Source organism: Chenopodium quinoa, unplaced genomic scaffold (genome assembly GCF_001683475.1).
Source record: "Chenopodium quinoa cultivar QQ74 unplaced genomic scaffold, ASM168347v1, whole genome shotgun sequence".
Classification (NCBI taxonomy): Eukaryota; Viridiplantae; Streptophyta; class Magnoliopsida; order Caryophyllales; family Amaranthaceae; genus Chenopodium; species Chenopodium quinoa.
This window is the reverse complement of record NW_018742861.1, coordinates 159,250-169,998: the sequence shown is the minus strand read 5'-3', so window position 1 is coordinate 169,998 and position 10,749 is coordinate 159,250. Positions and strand designations below refer to the sequence as shown.

Genomic DNA, 10,749 nt, shown 5'->3' with positions numbered 1-10,749 from the left:
CAACGACACCAAGTTCATCCTTTTTTGCCAATTTTCTAAATTTTCTCCCTTTCTCTCTCCTCATGATGAAAGCAAAGGTTTTCAGGCCAAATTCGACCATGAAAACTCTGGATCTAGAGTTTTCGTAGTCGAATTTGGCCTCATAAATCCAATTTCAAGGTTTTATTTGGTCAAATTAAGGTATGTGTATTTTTTTTTTAAATTTTTGGGTTTGAATTTTTTTGAATTTATTTGGTCGAATTTTTTTGAATTTATTTGGTTGAATTTTTTTTGTTGTTTAATCAGATTTTTTTGAATTTTTGGGGGTTGGTTTGGGATTTTATTTTTTTCGTAATTTTTGGGTTGTGGTTGGCTTGTTTCGGTGGCGGTAGTGGTGGTTTTAGGTGGGTGGTTGATTGTGGTTCGGCGGCAGTGGTGGTTTTAGGTGGGTGGTGGTTAGGGTTGTAGATCTAGGTTTATTTGGGTGGTAAATCTGTATTTGGGTGGGTTAGGGTTAGGTGGGTAGGAGTTATGGTGTAGGTTTTGGTGGTTGGGTAGTGGGTGGTGGTGCAGCCTGGTGGTGGGTGGTGTGGGGTGGTGGTGGTGGGGTGGGAGGCGTTTTTTTTTGTTTTTTTAAAAGCATTTTCCGACGGAATTTCCGTCGAAAATTTTCGGCGGAATACAATCCGTTAGAAATTTCCGACGGACTTTCGCGAACCTTAAATTCACTCCCGGCGGACTGAATTCCGTCAGAATTTCCGTCGGAAAAGGCCCTTTTTCCGACAACGTGTATTGCGACAACCAGTTCCGACGGAATTCCGTTGGAAAACAGTTTTCCGACGGAAATTAAGGTGTTTCCGACGGAAATTTTCCGTCATTATTCAACTGTTTTCTAGTAGTGATATTTTATTATTTAATCAAATAATTGATCATGATACTTAGAATTTTATGTGCATATGCATTAATATTCAATTATATTAAATTAGTAATATTAGTTTGGAGCAAATTGAATCCTTGTTTGTATGTCCTTTGAATCGCAAGAAATACTTTTCACAAAAAGAATCGAGTAGAGGCCAATACATGCGAAGTGACTTCCATGACTCACTTTGTACCATCATCCTTGATCCCCCTTTCGTGGTTCCGAACCATATGGAGTTAGTAATCTCATGGTATAGATTATGAATGGGGCGTAACCTTCACTGCTTCACAGTTCAATTGTTGTTGCCTTTCGTTGTCCCTTATCATGATTTCTTTTAAATGATCTGTGTCATGCACGTATCATGTTGCATGTGTCAAGTCAAGCTTGGTCGAGTGGTTTGGCTCAGTCATGAGTTAATCACAGTCCATAAGAGTCCTTTGGCACATTACATTTTGCAGGTCTTAAGTACAACCTCTGTTCGGGGACAATCGAGCAAACATATTTCCTACCTCTATTCGGGGAAACATACCTTTCGTTCGCCCCTTATCGTGGTTGTCTTTGAATGATCCGTGAATGTAACACCCCAATAATTCTCTATTAAAAACCTGTGAATAACCTGAACAATTCCAAGAGAATTACTGGCGTGCTACTGCCACGTGTTCAAACGTTAAGGCTTTATCAGAAAATAGCAGCGGAAAAACTAATTTAGCTATAAATAAGTTTCAAAACCAATAACCAAAACCAAATTAAATCATACAAGTTGGAACCATTAAGGCCCTTATTCAAAACCGCACAAAAGTAGTAAATAAATAAAATCAGAGTTTAAATAAATTCAAACTTATGAAAAGAAATAAACTGCAGATAATAACCAACTCTCCACGCAAAATCCCACAACCCTGATGCGAATACTGCATATGTAAGAACCTGTGGTTAATCTGCTCCCCAATATTACAAGTGTAAAAATTGGATCGTCACAGGGTCATTGAAAGGCGAAGGCCATGACCAAAGAAAGACACACAAAGCACGCAATCAGCAAAGCTGAGTACATACAAGCTGCAAAACATAAAAGAAATCCCTAACACGCTACTAATAGTCAATCATCACGCATCATTAGTTTATAGACTCGAGACATGACTCAACTATCAAATTTATTAAGACTTCACTAGTTAATATTAACTAACTCATTTATTTATTTCATTGGATTTAGCAATAGACAAGGTTGTCCAACCCATGTCCCATTTGGAACATCAATAAAACAAAAACTCCATGCCTCCTTTCGGAAACATCAATAAACATTCAACGACCACGGGCGCGACTCCGTGACCGTAGTTAGTATGAGATCTCACCTAACTCCTAGTTTTAAAAAAAAACATTTGAAATAGGAAACTCGTAGATCAGACGGCCTCGATAAAAGTACACGGCTAATACCCCGTGTACCCCAACCCCTGATTGTCATTACTCCAGAAGTGCACCAATCCAGAGTTTTATTGCTCATCCATCTTGCACTTTACGTGATTTACAGGTTTAGACTTGGTGATGACTCATATGCAAACAATACAATCAATCCAATATCAATTTAATCAAGTAAAACAACTTTTCAATTTCAATTCTTGATTTATTAGCGACAAGCAACATTTATTATTTATTCCTTTAACTACCTCGTGTATAAACACCTTGAGTGCATAAGGCACCCCAAAACCTTAACTTCATCTTATAAGACTTGAATTCCTCCTTTACTCATCCTGTTTGCATAATCATGAATGAGTAATAATTTAATCTTTACACCAATCACATACCTTTGCCTTTAAGCGCACCTTGCATAATTAGAGCACAAATAATACTTGCATTATAAACTAGTGCACATCATACGAAATACACAATGTATAACCAAACAATTTAACTCAGTCATCCCTATACATGATACTAAGTTCTCGATCCGTCCTTAAACATGCACCTACAAGCAAGATTTCGTAACTTGTACGTACCTTGAATAAACGAATTGGTATGCCACTTTACTAACTAGAAATCACCTTCATTAAACTCCTCTCCTAAACCAAATAATAACATCTCAATCAATACTCAATCAATCAAATTTACAGCAATACTAAGTTACTTTAAAACCTTCAAAATCCAAATCAAACAACACTTTAAAACCTTCCCTTTAGTTAAAATTAAAGACTTATATATAGTTCTTTAAATTTTCTTCAATAAAAACCTTAAAATACATTCTTATACATGAAATTACAACAAGTTTAAAGTTTAATAAAAATCTTAAAATTATTTAAAAACCCCTAATAATCTCCCTTTTTAATGGGTGATTAAACCCTCTTTATAAAACATCAAAAGTAGTACTAAGAAACTATTTCGAGCACTTAAAAATTCAATAAAAACATATATTTATTCTTAATTAACTTTAAACATAATTAATTTTATCAATCAAAGTCAAGGATAATATTTTAAGTATAAAAAAAACTTTGTTAAAATCAAAAACTGCCCGAAAATCATATTTAGATTCTGAATTTGGCCACGAAAGGGTGGTGCTTATTACCAAAGGTAATGAGTCTTTCTTAAATTATTTTTTCCACATGAAAACACTACTTTTTCATCAAAATCGGATGAGTTCGGAACCTGATCGGGATTAATATTAACGAACGGAAATCTAAAAATTAAAACACGAATTTAAGTGTTCAAAATAATCTTGGAATTAAGTTAAACTAATCATTAGTTATAATCACCAAAATTTCAAAACATCATTACTATAAAATCCCTAAATCAATTGTTCATAAAAACCCTAAAATCATGATTTTCAATAATTAAAAACCCTAGGTTATAAAATTTACAAAATCTGAAAATTATGACACTTATAAAATCTAAAATTATAAATTTTAATCATCAAAATACAACTTGATACTAATTAAATTACTTTCAAACAATAAAATCAAAATCCATAAATCAATAATTATAATTATACAAATTAATAAAACAAAGGAGAGAGAAAATAAGACTAACCTTTTTGTGTGGGAAATTTTTGGGGATTCATGGGGTATTTATAGGAGAGAATTGTAGGGTAGATAGGAAGATTGGCCTCATAAAAATAATGGGTTGATTAAGTAAACAAATGGGTTAGGCTTGGGTGATTGGACATAAATTGTAGAATAAAGGTGCATAAAATAATTTGTTCAAATAATTTTCGACCCAGATTAATAATTTGAAACTTTTAAAATTAAATTATGAAAAATAACAAATAAATATTATAAATAAAATAAATTTTCATTTATAAAATATTTAAAAATGCGGGGGATTACAGTGAATTGTTTACAAGCTCTTTTAAAAACTTGTTGGCGGGTCCCTTATCATATAATATCAAATCTCGTTTCTTATGATTGCTTAACATATTGACACATGTTTAAGTAGACACGGCTTCGATTGATGCCTACAAGCTAAAAGGAAACAGGGAGACTACATTCTAATAGAGAAAGACTCTCAAAATCTAAACCTCGCCAAAGAAAAGCCCTCAACACGGAGAAAGAAGAACAGTCTTCCTTAAACGAGATCAAGCCTTACCGGCCGTCAACAAAGGAGAAGAAAAGAAGAACTTTGAAACATCAAGCGCATCACAAGTTCGCGAAGTTTAGCCTCAACATCAGATAGTCTTTGATCGAGATCAAGCCTCGACGGCCCTCACTCAAGAATTCAAGTCAAAGGTCCACATCAGCAACAAGTTAAAGTACTAAGCAATGTTTTAAATATGGTTATAGATTATTGATTGATAAGTACTATAATCATAATAAATTACTCGAGGAATAATAAAAGCATGTGATATGTTAATTTGGTATTTGTATTTTATTTTTTAGTTGTATTCCATAATACACAACAAAAAAAAACAAAAATTAGCAAAAGATCTAAGCAATATTTTTTCTTGTTTTAAAACTAGTCATAAATTATTTTAAGAATATGATTTTTGGTATACAGTTATTCAAAATTTTCTTAGAATATGAAAAATGTATTTAAAAAATAATTTTATTTTTTAAATAATATGTTTCCTCAATAAATAGTTTTTATTTTAAAATAAATAAATTACTAAGGACACACCAGGAGATAATCTTTGATATAACAGATAGTCTTTGGTCGATATTAAGCCTCAACGACCCTCAATCAAGAATTCAAGTCAAAGGTCTACATCAACAAGTCAAAATTCTACATCAACTATATCTTCGATTGTGATCAAGCCTCGACTACACTCGATCGAGAATCAAGTCATCTCATGAAACAAGTCTAACCTAAAGTGGAGATCGAAGTAGATGAGCAAATTAGAGATTGTATCCAAAATAATGAAATTAACATTTTGTTTAATTTATTTTAAATCCATATTTTGCATATTTAAAATTTGTGTTTACAATTAGGTTTCATAATATCATTTTTTTATACGCATATTAAAATATGTCTGTCAAATTTAATCGAGTTAATTATTGTGGGACAAGTTGTTATAATATGAATATACTCCTTGTATTTGGGGATGCCAAATTTCAACGGCCACAATGCAAATGACATGGTCCAAACAAAATAGAACTCTTGGAGTCTTGGTATGATTGAACCCAACATCCAAGTTGGCTTCCCTAAAGGCCTAAACTAAACTAAAAACCACATAACACAAAATTCCAATTTCCAAACCTTCTCAAATAAAATAAAATAAAAAATATTATTTTATCTTCACTATAAAATCCTCCCTGCCACGTGGCATTATATCAACCAATGCCTAAACTACTTTTTAAATTTGGAGCCATTCAAATTTCATCAGTGAAATATGATTCACAAAAATTCTCAAATCACCAACATTTTACACTTCCAAGTTCCAACCCTTTTCTCTCTCTTCTTCAAGTTGAGAGTTGAGAGTTGGCAATGGAGATGATGGCCATCAAAGCTTCGGCTTCAACTAAACCTACAATTTCTCTATCTTCTTCTTCCCAAAAAACCCTAATTTCTAAACAAAATTCAAAAGTTCAACTAAAACAAGCTCAAAATCTCTTCTTTCCTACCTCAACTTCTCTTTCTCTTTTGACTCTTTTTACTACTCCCTTTGATGCTAAAGCTGTGGCCCTCCCCAAAGAACAATTAGTCACTTCTCTTACTCAAGTATGAATCTATACCCAATTCTACTCCCATTTGTTTTTTTTAGGGATTTTAGTGGAATTAATTGTGGAATTTGATTGAAAAATGTTGAAATTTGATTGACCCATTTGCTGATTTTTTATTTTGATTGAAACCCATTTGAGAATTGTTCAATTTGATTGATACCCATTTGTTAATTTGTTTAAATTGAAGATAAAAATTGTGTTTTGGAGGAATTTGATTAAAACCCACTTGGTTTTTTTCAAAAAAAAAAAAAAAAAAAAAAAAAAAAAAAAACCTACTTGGTAAAATGTGTAATTTGATTGACCCATTTGCCGAAATTTGAATGTGAGTGATACCCAGTTGCTAATTTTGGAAATTGATACGCACCCATCTCAAAAGCATTTGTGTATTTTGGTGAATGAAATTTTTTAGGTGGAGCGAACAATTGATCAAGTTCAGGAAGTGGGTTCGAATGTTCTGGATTCCGCACAGAAAGTTTTCCAGGTTGTGGCTGACGCTTTGAAGCCTGGCATTGATGCAGCCGCGCCGGTTGTGCAGCAGGCTGGACAAGAGGCATTGAAAGCTGCTTCTCCATTGATTTCTGAGGCGTCAAAGAAAGCTCAGGAAGCAATGCAGAACTCTGGCATCAGTTCTGAAACCATGTCTTCTGCTGCTAAGGTTTCGAATATTCTTCTGTTTTGTTGAGTTGAATTGTTTGGATGATAATACCACTTCGTAGTTCTACAATATCTGCTTAAGCATAGATAACATGATTGATTGCATCATGGAGATTAAGTTTGTTACAGGTTTTGTTTTGTCTAGTAAATGTTAAGTATGATGAGTGTGGTTTTATGAACAAGAAACTAATCTATGTTATAAAGACTAACTTACTACTTCTCCAATTTCATATAATATGAACTTATGAAGTATGAAGTGTCCATACCAATGTGGACTTGTCAGAGTGCTGACTGACTGTCAAGGATCTTACTCGAGTACTTGAGTTGGATGAAGAGTTTGAGTATCATATGTAGGCATCACAGTTAAAACTTTAAAGGTTATTCAAGAGAATTCTTATGAAGGTGCTTCAATTGTTTCATTTTTTATAAACTTTTGATGCCACTTCCATATACAATTATCATAGTCAGTATATCTGAGCTTGAAACTATCACTAATTGATGCTAATGGTACATTCATCTTACACCTTTTTATTAAACTAGAGTTTCCTTAGAGGATTCTACCCTGTGATGATTTTGTTCCTTTTGTAGTGGCTAAAAGCCTAAAACAGACCATTCAAATGTGGATGTTCACAACTCACAAGTCTTAATTTACGATTCATCTCTCACCATTTGTAACTTTCGTTTTACCAATACTGGTAAATAGGCTGTTTCAGGGTTTGATCAATCAGTTTATATATCATCCAGATTAGTTCTATGCTTTAATGTAGAAATACGCTTTGGTCATTTAGCTGTTCGAGCTGAATCCAAAATAATATATTGCTTTTAAAATGACAGACTGTAACAAGTGCTGCAGAACAGACAACAAGAGTGATAGAAGATGCAAAGCCCATTGCATCGTCGACAGTTGAGACCATCTCAAACTCAGACCCTGCTCTAATATTAGAAGGTGGTGCTGCGTTGTTTCTTGCATACCTCCTCCTTCCTCGAGTCTGGTCTATCGTCTCATATAATTTTCGTGGATACAAAGGTAAACAATGTTTCTAAACAAGATCTCTTAGCATACTTAAATTGTACTAGTACTATACTGCTACAGGAGAGTACCAGAAATTTTTGATTGAACTCGTGAACTCTATATGAAGAATAAAGAATTAAAAGCAAAAGAGAATATATTTCTACTTCATGGTGTTAGTTAAATCGGGAGATGTAGTCATGTTTGAAAATGCATTGTTCTAAGCCATTTTTTCAAGGTTTCTGTTTATGCATGCCTGTATGATACATCTGTTCCAGCTGAAATGTATACATTATGTCTTTCAAACTTTTTTCATGGTCATATATCCTTGTTTGCATTTTCTTCCTTTTTTTGTGTTCTAGACTATCGATTTTCATAGTTTTTTTTTTCTTTTCTTTACTGTCTATATGAAACCAGCATGAGTTTCTCACTGCTGATGTATACACTGTCACAATTCAGGTGGACTTACTCCTGCTCAAACCTTGGACATGATGTGCTCTCAGAACTATTACTTGATTGATATAAGATCAGAGAAGGACAAGAACAAGGCTGGCATTCCCCAGCTTCCTCCAAGTGCTAAAAGTCGGATTATTGCAATTCCGTTAGTACCGCTTTTCTTTTTCACCTAATTTCCACTTCTGATACCAAGATGATCAATTTGTTTGTATGAAATAGGGCCATTGTAATGCTCTTTACCCTTTTCGGACGGTTCTTTATGGTGATTCATGTTAGCCGATCCCAAATCATTTTGGGACTAAGGGCTTTGTTGTTGTTATTGCAATATTAGGAGCAAATAGGTAAATGCATGTAGCCTAATATGCATAATTATGTAGGAAAAATTATTTGCCTTATCATGTTATGCTTCTGCCTGAATATGAAAGCAAAATGCTGTAATTTTATTCTTATGTCCAATTATGCTGAAGATGGGATGTTGAGTTAATATAAATTCTAATGTGTTGGGAAATTTTCTGCCTGAATATGAAAGCAAAATGCTGTAATATTCTTATGTCCAATTAAGCTGAAGATTGGATGTTGAGTTAATATAAGTTCTAATGTGTTGGGAAATTTTCTGCCTGAGTATGAAAGCAAAATGCTGTAATTTTATTCTTATGTCCAATTATGCTGAAGAAGTGATGTTGAGTTAATATAAGTTCTACTGTGTTGGGAAATTTTCTTATTCTGACATGCCCTTTTGAATTTATATAGGCTTGAAGAATTACCAAGCAAGTTGAGAAGTCTTGTGAGAAACTCAAAGAAGGTAGAAGCTGAAATAGTCGCTTTGAAGATATCATATCTCAAGCGTCTATCAAAGAGCACCAATATCGTTATAATGGACTCGTAAGCCTTACAGATCATTACTGTAATTGTTGCTTCTTGTCTACTTAGTCAGTAACTAGCTGAAATTGATGTTTAATCTTATTATGGAAAACAGGTACTCAGACTCTGCAAAAACAGTTGCAAGGACTTTGACAGGTTTGGGATTTAGAAACAGTTGGATCATGGCAGATGGTTTCTCTGGAGGCAAAGGATGGTTGCAAAGCCGCTTGGGTACTGAGTCATACAATCTGTCTTTGGGCCAGATATTTTCACCATCGCGTATTATCCCTGGTGGCACAGGACGTTTTGGCACCACAAGCTCTACTGTTCAAATTGGTAGAAAATTGCTTCCTGAGTGAAGCAAAAACAGTGTTAGTTTCTGTACTTCAATTTTGAGTCCTATGTAAAAAGCCTCTAATTCTTGAAAGTGCAAGGCCGATTTTGTGATGCATCAACTTAAGCTCTCGTATTTACTGTGTTGTGTGCGCAATTGATCACGCTGTATGCATGGGACGTTAGATGTTTGTAGATATAAAAAAATTTCAGCATGTTAATCTCATACAGTAGTGTCTCATTCCAAGTCTAGGAAAAGAGGCAATTATACTGAAATTTTATGCTGAGCCTTTCTTGGTGCCCCTATGTTGTAACTTCCGAACTCTGTCGTTTAAGAAGAAAGTGTTACCTCCTTTTTTTTAGCACCTAGCCAATGCCGTCTTGGACATTTTAGGGGCCCGGAGCGAAATCTTAAAAAAGGCCCCTAAATTATAAGAATGTATTTCTTAAATTTTTACTTCGTATATTATAAAGTTCACCAACATTATTGATTATAGTTGGTCCTATGAGCATTTTTTTTAAAGCAAATTCATCAATTAGCACAAGCTATATTTTCAATACCTCAATTTTTTTTAAAAAAAAAGTCAAGAATTTAAACCCATAAAAAAAATTAATAAAGAAGAGAAATTCAGTAATTAAAGCTAACATAATACGAAGTAGAATTTAGGTAATTAAAGAAAAGAAATAAACTAAAAGAGAGAATAGAAAAGGAAAAAGGAAAATGAAAGCTCACATAAAAGAGAAAATGAAAATCTAAAAATACAAAACAAAAAGATAATTAAGCAAATAAATCAAACCCCTACTTTAGTGCTTCTTCATTTTGAACCCAAAAAAAATCACTTAAGCTAAGTAAGTTAATCTTTTGATTCATCTTTAGATTAAAAAGAAGCGGCTATACTTTTTATTAGTACTACATTTCATAAATTTATTAAAAAATAGTTTTTTTTTTTTTTTTTAAATATCAAATATATATATATATATATATATATATATATATGGACCCCACAAAAGGGGGGCCTGAGTGATCGCTCAATGAGCTTCCCTAATAGCCGGCCCTGCTAGCCATTTTTACAATGACATACTTTGTGCACTTTGAAGCAACCTTACTAGAAGAGGATATGTTCTATAGGATAGTACATTCGTACCTCTATATCTTCGAGTACAAATATAGTTTGTGCACTAGTGACATACTAACCTATTAATTTTCGGATGTTCCATGGTGGGTCCGGAAAATTTAGGCGGATCCATCATGGGATATTCGGAAATGGGCGGATGTCCCATTTTCAGAAAATAATAATAAAAAGAACTTAATGTTCTGACGCATTCTCCGGCGTACGAATGTTCAAGTCGTCCATCATCCAAGACCCGTCAAAAAAAAAACTTGATGATTAATTTTTTTTTGT

General features: G+C 33.5%; 1 protein-coding gene across 1 annotated transcript; it reads left to right on the top strand.

The window, feature by feature from the left end:
- The first annotated feature begins 5,705 nt into the window (after positions 1–5,705).
- LOC110726089 (calcium sensing receptor, chloroplastic-like) lies at positions 5,706–9,708 on the top strand. Its single transcript, XM_021905545.1, has 6 exons — positions 5,706–6,031; positions 6,443–6,688; positions 7,522–7,714; positions 8,156–8,297; positions 8,903–9,034; positions 9,129–9,708. The coding sequence occupies exons 1-6, from the start codon at positions 5,798–5,800 to the stop codon at positions 9,370–9,372; spliced, it is 1,191 nt and encodes a 396-aa protein (XP_021761237.1). The 5' UTR covers positions 5,706–5,797; the 3' UTR covers positions 9,373–9,708.
- Positions 9,709–10,749: the final 1,041 nt, after the last annotated feature.

Coding starts and splice junctions, on each gene's coding strand:
- LOC110726089 (XM_021905545.1), top strand. CDS start 5,798: ATGGAGATGATGGCCATCAAAGCTTCGGCTTCAACTAAACCTACAATT. Junction 6,032..6,442: donor TAGTCACTTCTCTTACTCAA/GTATGAATCTAT, acceptor GAAATTTTTTAG/GTGGAGCGAACAATTGATCA. Junction 7,715..8,155: donor TAATTTTCGTGGATACAAAG/GTAAACAATGTT, acceptor GTCACAATTCAG/GTGGACTTACTCCTGCTCAA.